General features: G+C 43.2%; 1 protein-coding gene across 4 annotated transcripts in view; it reads right to left on the bottom strand.

Moving 5' to 3' along the window:
- The window catches only part of LOC135503713 (myotubularin-related protein 13-like), a 155,722-nt gene that overhangs the window by 67,234 nt on the left and 63,314 nt on the right, over positions 1-25,174 (bottom strand). For all 4 annotated transcript variants that reach the window (XM_064921860.1, XM_064921866.1, XM_064921871.1 and 1 more), the window contains exons 3-8: positions 18,644-18,781; positions 11,764-11,886; positions 9,389-9,499; positions 7,776-7,881; positions 1,198-1,330; positions 619-727 (exon numbers count right to left, since the gene is read on the bottom strand). In XM_064921860.1, coding sequence (XP_064777932.1) covers positions 619-727; positions 1,198-1,330; positions 7,776-7,881; positions 9,389-9,499; positions 11,764-11,886; positions 18,644-18,781 — 720 coding nt within the window. The remainder of the gene's footprint in view (positions 1-618; positions 728-1,197; positions 1,331-7,775; positions 7,882-9,388; positions 9,500-11,763; positions 11,887-18,643; positions 18,782-25,174) is intronic.

Below are 25,174 nucleotides of genomic sequence, written 5' to 3'. Positions count from 1 at the left end.
AACACTTATCTCGCTCACTAGCTTTAAGCACCAACTGTCAGATCAGCTCACATATTACTGCACCTGTACATAGCCCACCTATAGTTTAGCCCAAACAACTACCTCTTTCCCTACTGTATTTAATTTATTTATTTATTTTGCTCCTTTGCACCCCATTATTTTTATTTCTACTTTGCACATTATTCCACTGCAAATCTACCATTCCAGTGTTTTACTTGCTATATTGTATTTACTTTGCCACCATGGCCTTTTTTTTGCCTTTACCTCCCTTATCTCACCTCATTTGCTCACATCGTATATAGACTTGTTTATACTGTTTTATTGACTGTATGTTTGTTTTACTCCATGTGTAACTCTGTGTTGTCGTATGTGTCGAACTGCTTTGCTTTATCTTGGCCGGGTCGCAATTGTAAATGAGAACTTGTTCTCAACTTGCCCACCTGGTTAAATAAAGGTGAAATAAAAAAATTTTAAATAAATAAGGCTACATGATTCATAGGCAATATGGTGCAAGCTTTCTATGAATCAGTCTAAATAAAGGTATGTTTCCCTGGTGTACTGTATTGAATCAGGGTCAGAGGTGGTTCATGTTTGGAGAAGGTGCTAACGATCCCTCACCAGTTCTTGGATCTCGCTCTGGAACATGGAGTGGACCCCGATGATGAAGGGGGTGGGTGAGCTCAGCACCTCTAGCAGCCGTGACGGCAGGATGGGGATGTATGGGTAACTGAGTTTCAAACAGGAGACGACAGTGAGGAAACACACCATTTGCCAGGTCAAATTCTACATCTATGTGTGGTACTCAGTAAACCAGAGAATAATCTTTCAAGTAAATTTACATTCCAGTCATTTAGCAGACACTCTTATCCAGAGCAACTTACAGGAAGTGTATTCATCTTAAAGACATATGAGAACAGATAACCAAGACCACTTTGGGAGGTTGTTCTGTTTTGTCACAAAATGTCAAAGTCAGATGGCAACGCAATCAACATGAACATCTTAATATGTTTGAACTTTCAAGGGACTCATAATCAATGCCAGCCTAAGTGTAACAATTTTTACTGAGAAACAAACAAATAACGATAATAAGAAACATTATCATTTAATTCATACTTTGTGCAAGGCAAGTCATGTCAATAGCCGAGGTGTAATGCGGACTCATGGGGGAATGTGGAGACTGACGGGCCAATCACGTACCTGTATTTGAGGGGGAACATGAGTGCCTCCAGGGCACGTGACGCCTCCCCTAGTCTCTGGTAGCTCGTAGAATGGAACAAAACCTTGTGTTCGGTCAGAACCGCACAGAAAAGACTCAGAACATTCTGGATTCCTGGCAGAAGAAAGTAGAGATAATGTGTAATTAATGAGGTATTCGTTTGGACAAATTATTTTAAAAAACATACTGTTGGGGGTGAATTTTATTTCTAAGCTGCGCAAACAATACTCAGTAAATTATATTTATTTGGGGTGTTAGAATGTGGTGTTTTCATATGTGACTAGTTTGTTGAAATTATTGGAGTAAAGATCTGTTTTGCAGAAGAGCCCGGATCTCAATCCCACTGAACACGCCTGGAACCTGTTGGATCAGAGGGTGAGGGCTAGGGCCATTCCACCCAGATATGTTTGGGGGGGGGGGGAATGGCAGGTGCCTTGGCAGAATTTGCAGGTGCCTTGGCAGAAGAGTGGGGTAACATCTCACAGCAAGAACAGCAAAAAATCTGGTGAAGTCCATGAGGAGATGCACTGCAGTACTTAATGCAGCTGGTGGCAACAACCCCCCCCTCCCCCCCCTTTGTTCAGGGACACATTATTCCATTTTTGTTAGTCACATGTCTGTAGAACTTGTTCAGTTTATGTCTCAGTTGTTGAATCTTGTTATGTCCATACAAATATTTACACATGTTAAGTTTGTGAAAATAAACACAGTTTACAGTGAGGCAGTTTCTTTTTTTGCTGAGTTTATTATACACAGGCGTACAAAACATTAGGAACACCTGCTCTTTCCATGACAGACTGACCAGGTGAATCCAGGTGAAGCTATGATCCCTTATTGATGTCACTTGTTAAACCCATTTCAATCTGTGTAGATGAAGGGGAGTAGACAGTATAAAGAATAATTTTTAAACCTGGAGACAGAGATTGTGTATGTTTGCCATTCAGAGGGTGAATGAGCAAGACAAAATATTTAAGTGCCTTTGAACGGGGTATGGTAGTAGGTGCCAGGTGCACCGGTTTGAGTGTGTTAAGAACTGCAATGCTGCTGGGTTGTTTAAGCGCAACAGTTTCCCGTGTGTATCAAGAATGGTCCATCACCCAAAGAATATCCAGCCAACTTGACAACAGTGGGAAGCATTGGAGTCAACATGGGCCAGCATCCCTGTTGAGCTCTTTCAACACCTTGTGGAGTCGATGCCCTGACAAATGGAGGCTGTTCTGAGGGGCAAAAGGTGTTCCTAATGTTTTGCACACGCAGTGTATTTTTTTAAATTTATTTTACCTTTATTTAACCAGGCAAGTCAGTTAAGAACAAATTCTTATTTTCAATGACGGCCTGGGAACAGTGGGTTAACTGCCTGTTCAGGGGCAGAACGACAGATTTGTACCTTGTCAGCTCGGGGGTTTGAACTCGCAACCTTCCGGTTACTAGTCCAACGCTCTAACCACTAGGCCACCCTGCCGCCCCCGTATATAATTAATGATAAGTAAATACAATCTCAAAATTAGCCAGAGGAAATGACACGCTATGAGACGATATAAATAATATGTCAAATTCTCAAGTTTACAGTTCCTGTTATTGTTTCCTATCAACCTAGTGGTAGACCCATCCATCACTCATTACAGAGATAAAGACAACGGCACACTGGCAGACATATCTGCAGTCCGCAACAAACTGAGGTCCCTGATTCTGTGTCTGCTTCCAGCCCAGATAGACCCTGATAAACAGGAATGGGAACATGAACATTGTCTGTTCCGTTGTTGACTGACCTGGATCTCTCAAAGCGACATATGTTGAGGTGACATAGAATGTAACACAGCCTGACTTCCTGTGTGGAAGTGTATAGGTCTGAGGGGACTAACCTGGCATTTTTGCACTTGGCAGCCAATTAGGTTTCACAATGGCCTCCTGAGGTAAGCAGCCTGGCTTGTTTAGTGCCCTTGAGGTGTTTACATATCTATGGGAAACAGCAACACATTTCCGACCCTAAAAAACAAGAGACAGACCGGGCCAAGACAAAGGCAGCAAACAACAAACAACCTGTCCACGGCCTGTCCATTCTATCCCTTTGGGGGCCACACTTCCTGTGCAGTGTGACATGTTGGACGGACATTCCTCTGGGATGACCTCTGGACACATTTGTGCGTGGACATGCTACACGTTTCCTCACCACCCACTAGGTCTGGGCCTTTTCCCCAGGTCTTGTTTGGTCATAAGGTGGACAGAATAACTTAGTACCTGACAGGCTGGGAGAGAGACAAAGTCCATCACACAAGGGTGGGGGTGTGTGCAATGTAGCCTACTGTAAGTTGTACTGTATTTCATGTTATAACTCAAATCTGTGTTTAATCATTTGTTCTTACAGATTTGACGGACGGTCATGATGAATCACATGCATTTAGCATGTTACACTAAACACATGACTTTAAATAGACCCTCCAAGCAGAGGAGGAAAAGAGGACACAGGCCAGCCCACATGGAGAGCAAATCTGTTGCTGATTCATGGAATAGAATCATGGAAGTATGAGAGATTATAAATAATGAGAGAATATGTTCTGACATATGATCCGGCCTTTGGGCTGTGCAGCGGTTGCATCGTCACGATACTCAAACACGCGCAGTGTTTCCCCTATCATTCTTCTCCGTCAGCAAAGGTAGAACGAATGTGAGAAGGTCACTTGTGATGACACTTTGAAAGGACATTCTACCCCAAAAAATGAGGAAAATAAAACATGTAAATGTTGACACCATCTGAAATAACCTTCAGCTCAACTGATGCAGCATAGTGGCTTTAAAGCCCCCATGCAGTCTTTGTAAAAAAAAAAAAAAAATCAATCAATCATCACTGTATGTCTAATAAATCACTGTGTTTTTATTTAATAACTCCAAAATATATTTATACGTTTTATCCCTGAGGCTCCTTTGGCCCTTGGTCTGAACGTGTGGAGGTTAGGAAACAAATTGTTTCGATACTGTATTTACATACACAGCCCTGATTGGGCTGATAGGATGGTCTAGAGCCCAGCCCCTTACCTAGATGAACAGTCATTGGTCTATTATAATCAGATCACATTGTGATGTAATCATGTGGACCAAAAAATTCCACCTGAAGATGCTGAAATTCCAGGAATATTTCCCCCCCAGACAGCTCTTACAAAAAAGGCCATTATCATAATATTCACAATTTCAGAGTGTTATTTTACCTCAGTGTGGAAATATATATATTTAAAAAAGTATAATTACATTTTTAACAGCACAGACCCTTTAAATGAATAGGCTGAAGCATGGGGTTGCCCATCTGCATTTACTTAATTGAAAAATCTCAAGACTCTAAATGCATCCAATGCTACTTGGTACAAATACACATTGTAACTAATCACACTCCGATCTTAAAATTGCGTCTCAGCAAAGATAAAATCAAAATAGTGGCGGCAACAAATTAACAGCAGCAGCCCGCCCCTGCTAAATTAATATAGGGGGAACACTGATTCTGCACTCAGAACATACTCTCAGCCTGCATTGTATAACAGTGGATGGGTGGGAGATGCAAGGTGCTTCGCTTACACAAGACGCATGATCTGATCACTTCTGGTGCTGTTGGAATGCCTATCCTTCATATGATATCATGCAGTACTGATCAGTTCTTACAGGACATCGGTCACATCACCTGTAGCCCAAGAACATGACAGAGAGCATCTCTTAAGAGTTAAATGCAGTCCTATACAAGGGTACTGTAAGCAAACAGCAGTGGCGTGAGGTGCCCAAGCCTCTCTGTCTGCCTGTCATCTTCATCGGTCAGGGACAGGGGCCATGTTCAGATCCAGCATAGAGGGGAATGGACACATTACTGTACACATCACAACACACAGAGACATTCCTCCTGATGGTTGGACTGAGCTGCACAATAACAGGCCCCATGTCCTCCTATGACTCCAAAAACAGCTGTCTGGACCTGAGGAGTTTAGATATATCCTCTAACAAACTACGGGTAAATTCAAAACTTAGGAATGTCAAATTTAGAGAGTCGTATGAATTGGGTCAGTTTTATTAGCTTTGTGGACTGTTCCTGGATAACATGTGCAGTATTTGGCAACAAAAACAAAGAAGGTGAGGACTGACACAAACCATGGCTGAGGACAATGTCAAGGTACAGGTCATCTCTGTGTTTTCCAGGTTGGCTACAAACAGATGACTTGAACATGACCCTGCTCACTTGTGTATCGGTAAAGTGCCCCCCTCCCCCCCTCCTCCTATGTGCACGTCCACTGCTCGCTGTCAAATTAAACAAAGGAGCATGCAAACTATTATTGAATTCCTCAAGGGGTTCAGGGCCTAATGCTTACAAGAAACATAATCCATTTAGTTTTGTAACACATTCTTCTAATCACACTAAATAAGGGCCTATTTCCCCTTACAAAAAAAAAGCATCAGAAAAATTGGATTGGATTTCACTTATTTACTAACTCGCCCCCAACATCAGCCCCTGGAATGTAGACTCGACTTCTGCAGTGATTTGTGTGTATTAGAACCACATACTTGAGTCCAGTGTATGCACGAATGCAGTGAGCAGGAATTTGGGACAATATAAGGTAACCACGTGAAGCCACCAAACCACAGCAAAGCTATGTCATGTGTACAAGAATGCAAAACAGACAAACGCAAATCGTAGTAAAGGAGTATACATACAGTGCCTTGAGAAAGTATTCACACCCCCTGACTTTTTCCACATTTTGACGATACAAAGTGGGATTAAACTGGATTTAACTATTATTATTTTCAAAATTCTTCAAGCTCTGTCAAATTTGATGTTGATCATTGCTAGACAACCATTTTCAGGTCTTGCCATCAACTTCAAGCAGCTTTAAGTCAAAACTAACTCGGGAACATTCACAGTCTTCTTGGTAAGCAAATCCAGTGCATAGTTGGCCTTGTGTTTTAGGTTAATTCATCTCTCAAAGTCTGGTTGAAAGCACACTGAACCAGGTTTTGCTCTAGGATTTTGCCTATGCTTAGCTCCAATCCGTACATTTTTTTTTACAGTGAAAATCTCCCCAGTCCTTAACAAATACAACCATAACATGATGCAGCCACCACCATGTTTGAAAATATGGAGTGTGTTACTCAGTAATGTGTTGCATTGGAATTGCCTCAAACATAACACTTTGCGTTCAGGACAAAATTGAATTGCTTTGACACATTTTTTGCAGAATTACTTTTGTGCCTTATTGGAAACAGGATGCATATGTTTTGGTATATTTTACTCTGTGCAGGCTTCCTTCTTTTCACTTTGTCAATTAGGTTGGTATTGTGGAGTAACTACAACGTTGTTGATCAATCCTCAGTTGTTTTCTCCTATCACAGCCATTCAACTCTAACTGTTTTAAAGTCACCTTTGGCTCGTGGTGAAATCCCTGAACGGTTTCCTTCCTCTCCGGCAACTGAGTTAGGAAGGACAACTGTATCTTTGTAGTTGCTGGGTGCATTGACACCCCATCCAAAGTGTAATTAATAACTTCACCATGCTCAAAGGGATATTCAATATATTCAATGTTTTTATTATTACCCATCTACCAGTAGGTCCCCTTCTTTGCGAAGCATTGCAAAACCTCCCTGGTCTTTGTGGTAGAACCCGTGTTTGAAATGTACTGCTCGACTGAGGGACCTTACCGATAATTGTACGTGTGGGGTACAGAGATGAAGTAGACATTCAGAAATCATGTTAAACACTATTATTGCACACAGAGTGAGTCCATGTAATGTATTATGGTTGAATACTTATTATGGTTGAATATTGACTCAAGACATTTCAGCTTTTCATTTTTTATTTATCTGAAAACATAAAAAAATAAAAATCAATTTTGATATTATGGGGTATTGTGTGTAGGTAGGCCAGCGACCCAAAAAATCTACATTTGATCAATTTTAAATTCAAGCTGTAACACAACAAAAATGTGGAAAAGGTTAAGGGGTGTGAATACTTCCTGAAGGCACTGGCACATGTTCATTTGTACAGCATCTAACCCAACTGCTTAGTGGCTATTCAGTTTGAGAGTTGAAAATTGTGATTTGGACAGATGCTTTATTCATAACCATGTGATCATCAGCGTAGTAACTCTAAACCTCTTAATGTTGGAGTTGAACCTAAAACGGTTTAATACACTCAAGGATCAATACCGGATAACCTGTCATACAACTAAGCTACTTACTAAAATAAACAAAGAAAACGATGCAAACAATATGATTAAGAGGGATGTTCCTAATATTTGGTACTACAGTTCGTATTCAGCTGTCAGGTTATTTGAGCCGACCCACGTAAGCATGTTACCAGGAAGCATAAGCTAAATTACAATGTGAGCTGTGTATACTGTGACTGTACGTGACCAACAGGCAGAGCAGCATAGAGCTACTGTACTCCAACTAAGTAGACCCGATGCAGACCAGACTGTAAATAACGGAAAGAACATGATGGTGCCATAAAGTGGAGTCGAGTTCATGGAGTTTGGGTTTGACTGGTGGTACTGTAGTGTAGTAATGAGGAAGCAGAAGCCCAGTGACATACCAAGTTGCTGGAAGAGCAGGGCCACACTCTTGCATGTAACAGGCAGGTTGTCATTCAGAGGGGTTTGGATTAGCTGCCGGTCGCCAGCTCCCAGGGAAAACAATTTCTGTGGGGAAAAACACCAAAGTGAAAAGTCATAGGTTATATGAAAAACCATTGGATGGGTCTATCATAGAACTAGACAAGACTGTACAACAGTTTCAGAGACGGCCATTTTTTTTCAACAGACATCAAAACATGTTTTCATGGTAATGTATATATCATTAGGAAACTGAACAAGACTGTAACTCAAAACAAGGCCAAAGGTCATATACGCAAGGGAGAAATGACAGTACAATGGCAGTTAAGGGATCCACTGTGTGAGTGTTTTTTTGACGATCTCCCAGAAAAATGAATAAAACACGTGTTGTTGAACCCGATGGACATCGCAGCTGCATGACTGAATTAGCCTTTTGAATCAGTCCGGCTGCAATGGGAGAAACCTCAATTGCATGTTAACGTAAATTTCACTGGCACAGCACAACGCCTCTGCAATCCATTAGGGACAGCAGCGTCCGTCGCTGTATCCAGTGTGGCTGAGGGTAAAGAAGTAAGCGCACAGTAGAAACAGTGTTCGCATGAACGCAATCAGTACGTCTAATAAAGGCTAAACCGATGTTGAACATGATAGGGGGACAGATAGTGGTTCAACGGAGTTTGGCTTTTAACCTGAAGAAGATCCTAGTGGATTGAAACATGGTCAATGAAGGTCTTAATTGGGAGCATAGCCTTTCTGTTATTTTCAACTGAGTTTGAACCTGCTAGAGAACAACTCTGTTCCCTGATTCATGACATTCCTTCATGTTTGACAGTCTGTTGAAGGATGAGTTTGTTCCACTCCTGAGGTTTCTAACTCATGTTGTGTCGCTACAGCCGAACGCCCTTGGCTCTGCGGGGAGCGGCGATAGTTTGAGGAGGAACACTGACATGTGTTGGTTGGTAAATTACATCAAAAACACTCAAATTACACTAAGGTTCAGGATGTGAACTTAACCATGGGTCACATTCCTTCCCCTTTACAAACACAGATGAAATATTGTCCCGTTTTTTAAAGCCACATTGATCACTATTGTCTAGACTTTAAGGGAACAGACCAGTGTAGGGTTTTGGTTATACTGTAGGACAGCTTCAGATGTGGTTTTTAATAACCTAGTGAGATGTGAAAATATAAAAACAGGCCCCCTACTCTGTTTTTTTGTACCCTAGCTTCACTAAGTAACGTCATCAGAAGAGCAGCTAGAAAAATAAAATAGTATTATGAGGACATTTCTGCGAGCGGTGGTACAGCAATCTATGGCACCATCTAGATGAGGAATGCATGATTGAATGGAAAGCAAACGCACATGGGCAAAAACATTACTTCCTTCCTCACTCACACTATACTTGTAGGAGACTGAAACTATAATAAGCATCAGGCCGTCAGTGGGTAACCAAGCACCTTGTGTGGGTCTAGCAGCAATATTAACCCAGACTGACCCCTAGTCTTGGGTGGATTCGTGCCTCTGTGCAGAGCAGGCCAGAAGGGTTGAGAGATGGTATTTGAGGAATTGTTTGCTTTAGTAATGCCTGTTTACCTGAGAGCCGCCAGCCACAGGAACCATGCACGTGAAGAGGTTGGAAACCAGCCCCTCCAGAGGGAACGGCAGGCTGTCAACGTACACCGTGTAGATCAGGCCCAAGCAGCCCTGGGGAGGTCAGGAGGAGACAGACACATAACCAGGTCAATCAGCACACTCACAGATGTATCGCAAGATACAGTGCCTTGCGAAAGTATTCGGCCCCCTTGAACTTTGCCACCTTTTACCACATTTCAGGCTTCAAACATAAATATATAAAACTGTATTTTTTTTGTGAAGAATCAACAACAAGTGGGACACAATCATGAAGTGGAACGACATTTATTGGATATTTCAAACTTTTTTAACAAATCAAAAACTGAAAAATTGGGCGTGCAAAATTATTCAGCCCCTTTACTTTCAGTGCAGCAAACTCTCTCCAGAAGTTCAGTGAGGATCTCTGAATGATCCAATGTTGACCTAAATGACTAATGATGATAAATACAATCCACCTGTGTGTAATCAAGTCTCCGTATAAATGCACCTGCACTGTGATAGTCTCAGAAGCGCAGAGAGCATCATGAAGAACAAGGAACACACCAGGCAGGTCCGAGATACTGTTGTGAAGAAGTTTAAAGCCGGATTTGGATACAACAAGATTTCCCAAGCTTTAAATATCCCAAGGAGCACTGTGCAAGCGATAATATTGAAATGGATGAGTATCAGACCACTGCAAATCTACCAAGACCTGGCCGTCCCTCTAAACTTTTAGCTCATACAAGGAGAAGACTGATCAGATGCAGCCAAGAGGCCCATGATCACTCTGGATGAACTGCAGAGATCTACAGCTGAGGTGGGAGATTCTGTCCATAGGACAACAATCAGTCGTATATTGCACAAATCTGGCCTTTATGGAAGAGTGGCAAGAAGAAAGCCATTTCTTTAAGATATCCATAAAAAGTGTTGTTTAAAGTTTGCCACAAGCCACCTGGGAGACACACCAAACATGTGGAAGAAGGTGCTCTGGTCAGATGAAACCAAAATTGAACTTTTTGGCAACAATGCAAAACATTATGTTTGGCGTAAAAGCAACACAGCTCATCACCCTGAACACACCATACCCACTGTCAAAAATGGTGGTGGCAGCATCATGGTTTGGGCCTGCTTTTCTTCAGCAGGGACAGGGAAGATGGTTAAAATTGATGGGAAGATGGATGGAGCCAAATACAGGACCATTCTGGAAGAAAACCTGATGGAGATTTGTCTTCCAACAAGACAATGATCCAAAACATAAAGCAAAATCTACAATGGAATGGTTCAAAAATAAACATATCCAGGTGTTAGAATGGCCAAGTCAAAGTCCAGACCTGAATCCAATCGAGAATCTGTGGAAAGAACTGAAAACTGCTGTTCACAAATGCTCTTCATCCAACCTCACTGAGCTCGAGCTGTTTTGCAAGGAGGAATGGGAAAAAATGTCAGTCTCTCGATGTGCAAAACTGATAGAGACATACCCCAAGCGACTTACAGCTGTAATCGCAGCAAAAGGTGGCGCTACAAAGTATTAACTTAGAGGGGCTGAATAATTTTAAAAGTTTAAAATATCCAATAAATGTCGTTCCACTTCATGATTGTGTCCCACTTGTTGTTGATTCTTCACAAAAAAATACAGTTTTATATCTTTATGTTTGAAGCCTGAAATGTGGCAACAGGTCGCAAAGTTCAAGGGGGCCGAATACTTTTGCAAGGCACTGTACATACACCCAATCACAGTTTCGTGCCTAAATGGACAATTAAAGACACTGTGTTGGAATTCGTTATCTAATACAATCAGATGTATAGTATTTCATGTAATATTCCTAATACTCAGCTGACGTGTGGTTTAATGGCAAATACCTCGGCAGAGCAAAGCTAAAAATAAATGCTAAAAGAATATTTGTGTCGGAGACATTTGAATGCCAAAGTTGAATATCGTAGTGGTCCAGTGGAGTGCCTAGGGACAGGAGAGATCCGATAAGACCCACTCTGTTCTTAAGTGAGGGATTGGCTGGATATCCTGTCCTTGAGTACTTGCAGAATTCACTCTATAAAGTCAATATGTTCATTCTCTGCACACATGATCCAACATGATGCATTCTATCACCATCATGAGACAATCGATAGCGCAGAAATTAGTGCATTGACTACTGTTTATCATGCCAATGCTAATTAGATAAGATAAGTAAAGTGAACAGTCACGAACCTCATGAATAGGACCAAGAATGTTCCTGGCCAGGTCAACTATAGATAGCAAATAAACCCGCAAAAACTGAAATGACCACTATGCATGGTCATCTGACATTTTGGAAGGAACCTATTTTAGTCAGAAATTAAATCAGATATTATCATGTTACCCGGAATATTTCAGGATAATCGAGCCTGGAGACCAGAATGAGACTTTTTGGTGCAAAGACTTGAGCGGGCTGGATCAAGCCATCCTCTTCCTCATCCTCATCTGCATCGGTGGTCTTTGTTCCCTGAAACAGCAAGACAGAATACGTTATTCAAATGGGAGAGTTCAACAGTGATATGGGGTTGAGTTAAGACCCTGTGCAGTGTAACCTAACATAGCAGGCGTAAAAGAAACGCCTGAGCAGGGACAGAAAGAACCCTTCCCTGCTAACCCGCTGAGGGTGGCTCTAGTGTTATCTACTGTACATTCTACAGAACATCACATACTGTAGCCTATGTTTGGAAACATGCAAGTGCCACCCCCTCCTCGATAATTCTGATTGATTTATTTTTAATTTGACCTTATTTAACTAGGCAAGTCAGTTAAAAACAAATTCTTATTTTCAATGACGGCCTAGGAACAGTGGGTTAACTACCTGTTCAGGGGCAGAACAACAGATTTGTACCTTGTCAGCTTGGGGATTTGTAACCTTTCGGTTACAAAAAACTCAAAATCCTGTGTTCCCTCTGCAATGGGATACTGATTTGAGTAGTAAAAAATCCTCTCCAATGTGTAGTACCCAGTAAAACAGATACTCATCACATTTGAGGAGTTGAAAGAGCAACAAGGATTTTCTTCAAATCACCATGGGGTTCATAAAAGATTACTAAGCCCCAAAAAATAGATCATAAAACATCATTTTCATGGAGACCGTTTGAACGAAACCCAGGAGCTTAAGAGAGGAGTGTCATTTCCCCTCCAGAGTCACATACTGACAAAAGGCCAACCATAAATCAGCCATGAGATGTAGAGTATAAGAAATCAAGTCAACTATGCATCAAGTCACATTACTCGGTTTACTAAAATAGTTGTGAAAACACTAAAAACAGAGTATGAATAGGCTACGTCCAGTCTGGACTTTACCCATACTGCTTTCTCATCTGTTCAGTTGTTTCTTCACAAATTAGGGTATTTATTTTAAAGACTACAACGTCATAACTTTGGTTCCCTGAGTTGAGGAATAATCTTTTGTGGTTTGGAGATTATTCTAAACTATGGCTACAAACCCAGAACTGGAGGTTTGAAATTCAAATGACATTTCCTACAAAACCGAGTCACAAGATGTAATCAGTATAGAAATAGCTGTAATAAACCCCCTGAAGCCTGTTTTCAACTATGTTTTTCTCCCATAACAGAGAACCAAAATAATTAAAGCAAAAGCTGCTCGACCTCCGACACCTCTGATCCAGTAACCACACTGGAGATAGACCTAGGCCTACCTGTAGGATATTAATCATTCAGAACCTAGCCAAAATACGATGCAGACATTTGGGTTGGAAGGACATGGCGTAATGTACTATAAATAGCAATAGAGTGATCATGTTAAACTAACAGCATATGGGCTAAGTCATTAAGGTGAATGATTTGAACAAAGATACCTCCCCACTCCTTCCCAAAGTGCTCCACTGGGACACAGAGGTCAAGTCTCAGTGGTCTCGTCTCAATCTGGTTCCAATTGTCCCATACCAGGAGCCGTCAGTCCTATCAGTTTACAGAGATAGCAGCATAGCAGCCTCACAGGGCTCGTTCCTGGCTAAACCTTCTATCAGCATCACATATATTCCTTCAGACAATGAAAACATGCCACAAGAGCTCTGGCATGCTCCAAGCAGGGGACACAGGATCTAAATATCCCGTCAGATGGGAAACAGTATTTCTACAGCATTCTGAGGATTTGGTTCAATTATCAGCAAAAATACATATCTGCCTCTCGAATCCAATCACAGAATAAAGCCACGCTGGTTTAAACACAACAGGGTAAGGCTCATGATAATGCCCGCGTAAATAAAAAAATAATTTAAAAAAACGTATGCTGGCTTACAAGGGTCTACGAAAACCATGTGTGCCCTTTTCAGTAAAATGCTTTGCAGACTAGGCCCAAAATATTGTACTAACCAAGTTAGGTGTATTTGACAAAACACAAGGCACCTCAAACTAGTGTTGTCACGATACCAAAATTTTACTAACGATAAGATACCAGGCCAAGTATCATGACAGCACAGAGAAATCTGATTGGCCTTGCATCCTGTTCGACCCCGTCCCCCGACAATTCTTCACGTTTTGTAAACGTTATGCGTGTGGTACACAAAAACCTGTCACTGATATTCATCTTCTACTCAATAAAACAAATATTGAATTTAAATTCTCACTGTTCACTGTCTACTGCATAGAATGGCTAAGTTCCTCATATTTTCAAAGGTCTAGCTGTGATTTGGCTGGAGGAATGGGAGGAAGGAGTATACATGCATAATGATCTGCATGTCATTGTGGCAGTACGGGGAAAACACTGCATGAAACCTTTACTCTTCAGTTAACAGACAAGACACACACACACACTCCCTCGGTCTCCCTCAAACACACACCACTCTCTCTCTCTCCCACACACATGTACACACTGCTCTCTCTCTGTCTCCCTCATAAAACACACACACACCACTCTTTCCCACAAACACACTGCTCTCTCTCCCTCAAACACACACACACACCACAACTCTCGCTCTCCCACAAACATGTACACACTACTCTCTCGGTCTCCCTCAAACACATTGCTCCACACTTTAAAAATGTCAGGCACCAAAACAGAATGGGGCGGCAGGGTAGCCTAGTGGTTAGAGCGTTGGACTAATATCTGGAAGGTTGCAAGTTCAAACCCCCGAGCTGACAAGGTACAAATCTGTCGTTCTGCCCCTGAACAGGCAGTTAACCCACTGTTCCTAGGCCGTCATTGAAAATAAGAATGGCCTAGTTAAATAAAGGTTAAAAATAAATAAAAAAGCACCAGAAAGAGAGATTATGAATCCTACTTTTGAAGCAGACCCTTTCTTCCTGGGCCAATCAAATGTGCCTTAACCTACTGTCAAGTTACCAGGTCGTTAAGCTAGCTAGGTAATAGGACTGAAGAACATTGTTATCAAAACAATAGTTAGCGGCCTGGGATTAGTTTAAAACGGCCCGCGATATGGTTTGTGAAATTAGAATGAAATGAGCGCAAAATAGTGCAGGAAGGAAAAAAGGCTGGTCCGGTAAGAGCTGCTTTCTTTGCTGTAAAACTGCAAACACGACTGTTACAAAGCCGTTTCTACTCTCTGTTCCTGCTGCGTGACAGTGGCCTTTCAAAGCCTATCAGACTGGCCTGTGCTCTTCGCTACTGTAACAACAGCAGACTGATCCGGGTCTGCATCCCCCCTCGCCATCAAAGCTAAATGATATTTGTTTAAACAGACGGAGGAATAGATGAGCAGGAAGAGCGGACGGAGAGGAGAGAAGCAGGTGAGTGATGGCTGGAAGGGGATGTGGCTGGCCGATTATAGCTGCCACAGGTGATGTGCGCATGAACGTGAAGTGGACATTATTGCACCTGCGCATACAAGAGAATAGCATTCGTTAATTTAACTGAATGTCTAAACAAAACTGACTTCATAAACATTTGATAATTTTTGTAGCATCATATGAAACGGTAGTACGGTATTCTAAAATGTTGGCATCATGATGTTTTGGTACTGTGGTATTACCGTGATACCGGTATACTGTGCAACACTACCTCAAACAACTTTAGCATCTTGCTAACCTTGTTAACAGTGTAAATGTGAATATTGAGAACATGGGTCCTGGCTCTGGTGCAAACCTTTGCAGTGGATGGTATACTATATCAAGCTGGTCCCTAAACCATAAGATACAGCAACAGTCACCTACACAGTGAGAAACCAGCCCCACATCTGTCCAGTGTGTGATCCTCTTATCCTTATCTGAGCCATTACCAAGTGAACAAAAGGGGTCTGGGAAGAGTTCCTGGAAAGATATCAAACCAAAACAGAGAGGTGGGGCCATGATGAAGAGGCAGTGAGGTGACCAGCCACATTTAGCCCTGTAATCAAGACCTTTAATGATCCTGTATTAAAGTCTGCGATGACACTGCACTGATCGTTATGGGTGGCCTTCGTCTCTTCTCCCTCAGTAGACCGGCCGGCGTGTGAGGAGGACAGAAAACAAATAAGGGATGATTAAAGTCTGGACACGGAGGAGAGGGTCCAGAGTCCTCCGGGGGGGTGGGGGCGTGAGCAGAGTGGACAGCTGCAGGACATCACCGAACAGCGCCTGACAGGGGAATTAGTCAGACTATTGCAGGGTTGGTTACGTGACCATCCAGCCCAGGCATAGACCAGGCCCGGTTAGAGACCCAGTCACAGCTAACCTAGCCGTTATCCCACGTATTTAATGAAGGATGTGGTGGTTTATACCTTGTCAGGCCAAGGCTTTGTTTGAAACCCACATGGAAAATCAGTGGTTCTGCATCCAGGCACAACAAGAGATGTTTGTGTAAATTGGTCTGATTCATATAGTACACTGTGTAATAATAAAGGTTAGAATTCCACCGGAATTTACGTAAGAGGATATGATCAGATTTCAATTCCCTTTTTCAGAAGACTCCTTGAATAAACATGACTAACGGTCAGAAGAATGGGGCCTTTCGAAGAATGTCAAATTTTCGAAGAATGTGACTAATGGCCATGGTTGTCATGTGTTTTATAAGAGGCAGGGGACATGTCCTGTTCTTGTGACAAAATGCAGCACTTCAGAGACCGTCTGGAGGGTGATATCGGGCCATTGTAATGAGTCATATTCTTAAACACAATTAGACATCCAGCCAGGCATTCTGTGTAATGTATCAGGACAAACCTTGAGAGGATTGCGGTCGTTCCAATAGTTTATTTCAGGGGTTTGTGAACTTGTGCGGAAGAGAAAACATCAAAGACAGAACTGAATTCATATGAGGATGGGTGCATCCAAGAGCCAGTGCTAGAGGGGATGAGATGTCAGCTCATTGGATACGTCTTTTGTCGCATCACACTAAAACCCTTCAGTATGTGAAGTGTTGTTCAATTCATCGCAATTCATCCGGAATGCTGTTATTTTTCCACTTTAGTGGGTTCTGGAACACATCATGCCGTGACACATTCCTAATAGTACAAAAATGTGCCATGCAAGAAAACATGTCAAAAACAAAACAATTACAACACAATGAAAAATATAACAAAATCCCAAGAATTAACAAATAGCCCCTGCTGGATGCTCGGAATCAAGTATTCATCCAGAGAGAGAGAGGAGCTGGAAATGATAAATAAATTAACTGCTTATCAAGAGAAGCATCATGCTGCCAGCCGAGGCAGTAGGCACTATCTACTATACCGTGGTTCACTTATTTTGACCTTATGACCCAGATCCTAAACAGGACCTGCAGGACGTAGTCCTATTCAGCATGTGTGTAAGAGTTTAAAAGGCATGAAAAAACACCAAATGTCAAACCATACGTACAGTGGCTTGCGAAAGTATTCACACCCCTTGGCATTTTCCCTATTTTGTTGCCTTACAACCTGGAATTAAAATCGATTTTTTTGGGGGGGTTGTATCAATTTGATTTACACAACATGCCACAGATTCTCAATTGGATTGAGGTCTGGGCTTTAACAAGGCCATTCAAAGACATGTCAATGTTTCCCCTTAAACCATTCGAGTTTTGCTTTAGCAGTATGCTAAGTGTCATTGTCCTGCTGGAAGGTGAACCTCTGTCCCAGTCTCAAATCTCTGGATGACCGAAACAGGTTTCCCTCAAGAATTTCCCTGTATTTAGCGCCATCCATCATTCCTTCAATTCTGACCAGTTTCCCAGCTGATGAAAAACATCCCCACAGCATAATGCTGTCACCACCATGTTTCACTGGAGATGGTGTTCTCGGGGTGATGCGAGGTGTTGGGTGTGCGCCAGACAAAGCGTTTTCCTTGATGGCCAAAAAGCTAAATTTTAGTCTCATCTGACTAGAGTACCCTCTTCCTTTTGGCGAACACCAAACGTGTTTGCTTATTTTTTTCTTTAAGCAATGGCTTTTTTCTGGCCACTCTTCCATAAAGTCCAGCTCTGTGGAGTATACGGCTTAAAGTGGTCCTATGGACAGATAACCCTGAAGGAGCTCCACAGCGGAGATCGGATTATCTTTGGTCACTTTGTTTCCTCTCTGATTAATGCCCTCCTTGCCTTGTCCGTGAGTTTAGGTGGGCGGCCCTCTCTTGGCAGGTTTGTTGTGGTGCCATATTCTGAATTTTTTTTTAAGAATGGATTTAATGGTGCTCCGTGGGATGTTCAAAGTTTCAGATATTTTTTTATAACCCAACCCTGATCTGTACTTGTCCACAACTTTGTCTATGACCTGTTTGGATGACCTTGGTCTTCATGGTGCCGCTTCCTTGGTGGTACCCCTTGCTTAGTGGTGTTGCAGACTCTGGGGCCTTTCAGAACAGGTGTATATATACTGAGCTCATGTGACCGATTATGTGACACTTAGATTGCACACAGGTGGACTTTATGTAACTAATTATGTGACTTCTGAAGGTGATTGGTTGCACCAGATCTTATTTAGGGGCTTCATAGCAAAGGGGGTGAATACATATTCACACACCACTTTTCAGTTTTTTATTTATTTTTTTCATTTCACTTCACCGAATTGGACTATTTTGTGTATGTCCAGTACATGAAATCCAAATAAAAATCCATTTAAATTACAGGTTGTAATACCACAAAATACAAAAAATACCAATGGAGATGAATACCTTTGCAAGGCACGGTATCACAGATTGCTTTGAATAGGGCAACTATGGGTAAGCTGTAAGAGATATACATTCGATTTGCTATAATATTTTACATAATGCCCTTGTAAGTGGCTTTGGCTATAACACTAAGATATGCATGTAGGGGGGTTGGGGTTGAGGGGGACAACAGGCCATCTCACCTGCAGGTTGACCTCTGCCTCGTAGAAGGTGAGGCAGGAGCAGTAGTGTCTATCTGAGTCGATGTCCGTCAACACCACCGTGAAGAAGGTGGGAGCTTTCCTCTCTCGGGACAGCCTCCATCCTCCTGGCTGGCAGAACTGGAAAAAACACAAAGTATAACACACATACATGAGCACCTGTACTGGAACTCTAAACAGGAACACAGTCTGCCCTCAGGTGCAGATGAAATGGGCACAGGCAGAGTACAAGACACCCAGTGGCTTTTCCAGAGTGGTTCCTGGAAGCCAGTGTTGTTGTGTTGAGAGCGGAGGCCGTATTCTAGCCGGTGTCCCCAGGAGAGCCGCTGCTGGTAACCCGTCAGTGTGAATAGGAAGATATTACGTTAGTTAGGGGGCCATTGACGCCATTGTGGAGAGGATGCACAGGATGTCCTGTTTCAGTGCATTAGTGCTACTGCTGAATACTCTCACCACAGAGAGGGAAATGGCTCTGGTTCAAGTTCCTCACTGCTCGTCAGAGGGGTTTGATATCAGTCTGGTTCTAGGCAGAAAGAAAAGTATGACAAAAAGGTACTGAAACCAAAAGTACTGACTTTTACTGTGAAACAGTAGGCTGCGATGTACTCAGTTGGATAAGCATAAAAACGTTTAGGATAAGGTGAACATGACAAAAGTAGGATTGTATTGGATAACACTGGGATTAACATGAAGAATGTAATAGTGGATACTTAAGCCAACTCTGGTTGTTCAAGCAGGAAATCCCATGTTATCATTAAAACATAAACAAGATAATGACTAATTGACATAAAACCCCATGTCATAAAAAAATGCACCACTTCTTCCTTTTTCTGGGATAAAACATATCAGTTCGGGATCATGTTGTTTTAACTTTTACTCCACTACTGAACCATCTCAACTTGATTTATAAACATTAGAAATGACACAGCAGACAATATATGTAACCTAATGGGAACATGAAGTACTGGTGAGCAAGAGAAAGGGAGAGGGGACAGAGGGGGTGGGGGATATGGGAAGATTGAAAGAAGAGCAGTGCAGAGGGATAGAAAAGAGGTGTGAGGACAAAAACCATACAGACCTAAGAGGAAAACAGAGAAATGATGAGGATGATGGTGTGTCGAGAGCAGCATGTGAGAGGCAGGCAGGCAGCCAGAGTGAGTAAATCTTGTGTGTTTGTGCTGGAGGCCGAGCTGGCCTGGCTGTGGGACAGTATTTAGACTGCTCCTCAGGCGTTTCACTGGGAGAACATTGGACTGACGGAGGGAGAGGAGAGAGGAGCAGGGGGGGGAAGAGAGGATGGATAGATGGATGGACGGAGAGAAAATCAAATTAAAAGAGAAGGTGGGTGGGTGGTGTAAGACAGGATGAGAGAGAGAGGAAGAGAGAGAAAGAGAGAGAGGGAGCTGTGCTTAACGCCCGGGGGCTTGAACCAGGATGCCACCTTCCACCAACAGACACAATTGACAGGAGGAAATCTGGAAAAGCTGCATTGTGGGGGGGGTGTCATACATACTGGGCCAGGGCCCAGACAGGACCCAAGGACAATTGCAGATAACTGTGAACACATCCCAAAATATTCTAAGTATATGTCATTAATCACTGTCGGAAAGGAGATAAACAGCTTTCGGACCGCATACCTTGGGAGATAAGCAGAGATACGCTGAAATGGGGGATGGAAGCAGAGGACTGTGTGTGTGTGTGTGTGTGTGTGTGTGTGTGTGTGTGTGTGTGTGTGTGTGTGTGTGTGTGTGTGTGTGTGTGTGTGTGTGTGTGGAGGAGGAAGGGGGTCTTGTTTTGCTTAAACAATACCAATGGCCATCTTCTGCAAAGTTGTTATGCTCACGCTACCACGGAGGTCTGAGCAGAGGCTCTGGACTGGGTTCAAAGACACTTCATTGGGTCCACAGTTTACTTCTACCTCCCCCTCCACGTGCCCGGTGCCTTAGGTAGGCTGAATAACAGCCAGACAGTCTACTAACTAACACCAATGAAGATATCCTATCCCTCTTCACGTGCCAGTGACTGACTGGAAAGCAATCATGTTTTGAAGGATTTCTCTCTCTGCAAATATTAGCTTAGACTCAAGTAGCTAGACTTACTAAGAAGTTTGAATAGAGAACAACCGACTGAGTAAGAGTTGACTGACAGGGACTTTAGTCACAACACCGGAGATGCTAACCTGATACACTAATATCAGCACCAGTCATACGGGTGGAGAGATGTGGAATGAGGAGAAGGGGGAAATTGAAGAAAAAGCAGAGTAGATGAGAAGTAGTGGGTTCGATTCCCGGGACCAACCATAGGTAAAAAGTATGCATGCATGACTAAGTCGCTTTGAATAAAAGCACCTGCTTAATGGCACTGTAAATTACATTCTATTATTATATTAACCAGAGGACAGGGAGGAGGATGACTTGCATGAGAGACACAACAAAAATAAGTCCGAGGACCAGTAGCTGTCTGTCAAACTGAAAGGAGCTGAAAACTTACTCTACTGTCAATCATCCCATAGTAGGAAGTGCATCCAAGCATGCCCTGAACGTGTTGTCTCTCCTGCTGTGTGAGGGCCTATCTGCCAGACACACACACACACACACACACACACACACAGAGAGAGGGAGCAGAGCAGTGATTCTAGGCACCACTCCAGGTAGCAGCTCCAGGGAGCCCCTGCCTGCCGCCAGCTGTGACTGACACACACAGTACCAGCAGACTGTTTGTAGAGATCAAGCAAAATATGTTCACTGCAGTGCAACAGGTGCATGGCTTGTCAAGAAACATACAGTGTAAGAATAAACACATACGCATGGTGTAAACGTACACGACTACACTTACACACCCACGTAGCCCATATATATGCATGGTGAACAGAGACACACACGTACACACACGCTGAGTCACGGCGAGGACAGTCCCTGGTCTCAAATTAGACCACAGTCAAGTGACAATGGAACTCATTGGCTAACCGACTCTGGGATCTTTGTCCTTTTGCACATTGTTGCCCTGCCACCGACTGAGCTCTCTGCATCATGTGGCTCTGTGTGGCGTGGCTCCTCCCTAGTCCACCCTTTCAGATAGCGACACTAGATCTGCAACTTGACCTGCTAAGAATCGGCACAGAAAAGCATGGGGAACAGTCCCACTGAACTGAAGCCTAGTTTGTGGTCAGAGCTGTATTCTAATACTGTGAAAATGTACTGTATGCCGCTGTAATAACTGCCCAGGGGACAAACAAACAGCTATGCTGTGGGCACGGGGGCTGAAACTCCAGACCGTCAGTCAGAGACACACACACTGGGCAGTCTTTACAAGACAACCCTAGAAAGAAATCTGATGCAACCATTTACCGGTGTCCTCCAGTTGAAAAATGGGGAATGGAGTTAATATAGGCTTATGACATGGTATGAAATGGTACATCGCCACACCACAAATTCAGATTTTAAAAATTACTGGTTTCATAGTTTGATTTCCTAAATTGATCAGCTCCAAAATGACATAACCAAACAAACAAACATCAAACGCACCCTTCAGTTCCTCTGTATGGTAATAAAATGTAGACGTCTCCTCCCTTCTGAGCATTAACAAATGTGATGCAAGACTGAGCTGGGTGAAAGAGAAGGAAGTCTGGAACTGGAAAAAGGACACGTTGATGGGAAAACACTTTCCCAACTCCTCCGACAGGAATGAAGAGCATTCCCAGGATGGAATCTCTCCAACACAACATTCTCTCTACAGTATGCCGCATTCGATTTAACCCGGGTTTATCTGGTCGGTTCTGATGAATGAGAATACTACACAAGAGCAACAGCTATTGAGATCAGACTTTGTCTGAATTAAAGCCTTTGAGGAGACTTTGTTGACCGAACACATTAAGTTCTATTATCCAGAAAGAGTGGCTGACTAGGTAGGTGAATCATGTACAGTGGAAAGGTTGCAAGGCAACAAGGTATTTGTAATGAAGGACAACATCCCATTCAGACGTGCCTACTCAAACGTAGTAACAGTAATACCGCAATGCTGCATAAACACAAAACAATGTCTCCAAAACAAAGTGCATCCAACCGATGCCAGTGAAGTGCTGACAGTCTGAAAGCAAAGTGATTGCCAAGACTTTGTGGTCAGGACAAAAACACGACAACAGATGTGTTGTGTTGTGTACGCTCCCCACCCTTGCTCCCTCCCTCTCCATTTTCGAGGTCCATCTTATCCTCCTCTCTCTCTTTCCGCTTCACTTCAAGGGCCTGTTTCTCAGGAAGACAAGACAATGACTTGCAGGAAAGTGGTGTCTGAGGTGGCGGGGTTGGCAGGGGGTGAGCGGGTCATTACCGGGCTGCAACCTGGCTGGCCTAGACATCTGCTGCTTTATCAACTCTGGAGGATGGACAGGACAGTGGACAGAGCTGAACTCCAAACATGTGCCAGGGCTATTTGAGTTTCCCCAGCAGCCGGGGCCACACAGAGCAGCCACATGGTAGGAAGTCTTGAGCTGAGATGGAGGCTATATTCATAGGAGGCCAGGAGGAAGCCCAGCAAACAGGAGGCACACAGACAACACTTGCTGAGAACATCTTCAGGGTCAGAGTGACACAAACAACAAAACAAAGCTAGCCAGCTTCAAACCACAGGTACCAGAGTGCAAAGTGGAAAGTAGAGCGCAGGCAGCCCTGTGATGTACTGTAGGCCAACTGGTCTGACTGGAGAGCTCCATCACACTGCAAGCGACTGCCCACAACTGGCATCGCACATCCATCCTTATTTCCCTCGGTCCCCACAGCTCTGTGGTTCTCTGTGATCTGTTATGCAACCCGGAACATATGGTTCATTTTAGAGATGGATATTTTTAGCTGGTCATAAAGGACAGCAATAATTCAACAGACAGCTTAGGCCAGGAAGATGGGGGAAGAGAGTAATAAGCTAGGAAGTCGATGTCTAAAACTGCAACGCAAACAACGTGGAGAATTTCAGGGTCCATATTTCGATCATTTCTAAAAGTGTATGGGGGGGGGCAAAATGTAATTTGTTGTGCTAGAATAATATGAAAATACAGACAGCTCTGCAGAGTTCCTCACATTCAAAGTCTCCTGGGAAGATTTCTTCACTTGGGGGTAAATACTTTGGATTTATTTTAAAACACAATAAATTAAAAACATACGGCTGGTTCACCACATGCAACTTATTTCAATCTGAGATGCATTAAAACGCAAATAGAAAAAGGATTAGGCATTCCTTCTCTTAAACCAATCTACTGTCAGTTTAATTTCAGCTTAATTCTGCTCCAAATCACTGCAACCTCTCAAACCCAGCCTTGAGCACTCACATGCTATTCACTACACTCAAGGGTGTCCCAAACCAAGGGGTGAATGTTGGTGACCAGATATGAACTTTATTAGAGTTTCATTTCAGAAAAAGTAGGCTAAGTGGGTTAATAAAGATCTTTCAAACGTGTTCCTTGGGTCCAAGGGTGGGACGACATGCATTTCCAACATGTGACAAGCGGATGGAGTGTAAATTCAGAGAAGACTCGGTCTTAAACGCAGGGACGGATGCTCTTCAGTGCTGAAAACCCGCCGCTGGCGGGATAAGAGCAGGGCCTGGCTTTGCCATCATAATCCAAACCTGACATTACTCTACCTCTATTGTTATGCTGCATCCTCACACACTCTCCCACACACACACACACCCCGTAGATGACGGTGGCCTACAGGTGGAGCGCTGTACCCTGCTCTCTGACCTGTGAGGCCCCCATTCATTGGTTTGTAACATAGTAATTAACACACTGAGTTACACATTCATGACACGTATAGTTAACTTTCAAGAGCATTACTGCACTTGAAGAATTTACTCATCATTATATAGTTATTAGTTTGTGCAGTGCTGTTTACAGTAAGGAAAACCGTATTCTATGCAGTTGTGCGAAGCAAAGCAAATACAAAAACAACAGGTCGGCCCATTTGAAGAGTACAGTGTGTTTGATGAGGGTACAGCAGAGGGTAAACAGCTTTGTCCTGGACTGTAGAGAAACACAATGTGCTTATGCGTCAGCCTGTGGAGCCCCTGCCTGGGAGCCCTGTGATAATGTCCCAGGGACAGGTGCTTCCTGCCGGGCCCAGGCCCACTCCTCTCTCCCCATCGCTGTCACTAAGTCACCCTCCAACCGTGGCCTTTCTTCTGCCTGTTTTTAGATCTCCGCTTTTGTTTTTCACCTGAAAAAACAGTGAGGCCCCCCAAACTTCATATGACTGGCTCACAGAGTTATACACCCCTCACGCGGACCAGTAGCACTTTCTACTGTTGTTGTACCACTCTAGACCAGGAAGACAGTCTGTGTGTTATGCTATATCCCTGATAGTGTGAAACGTGCAACTGGAAAAACACACCAAGACAATGGCAGTGCATTACACAGGGGACACTGGCCTTTAGTTTTCCAGCTGACTGCCTATCCAGGGCTCTGGGTCCATGGTACTGCACTCTGCCCGCCACACAGGATGAGGGCTGTGGGAGGTCAATGACCTG

This window comes from Oncorhynchus masou, chromosome 2, assembly GCF_036934945.1.
Source record: "Oncorhynchus masou masou isolate Uvic2021 chromosome 2, UVic_Omas_1.1, whole genome shotgun sequence".
Classification (NCBI taxonomy): Eukaryota; Metazoa; Chordata; class Actinopteri; order Salmoniformes; family Salmonidae; genus Oncorhynchus; species Oncorhynchus masou.
This window is presented reverse-complemented; position numbering and strand designations above follow the sequence as displayed.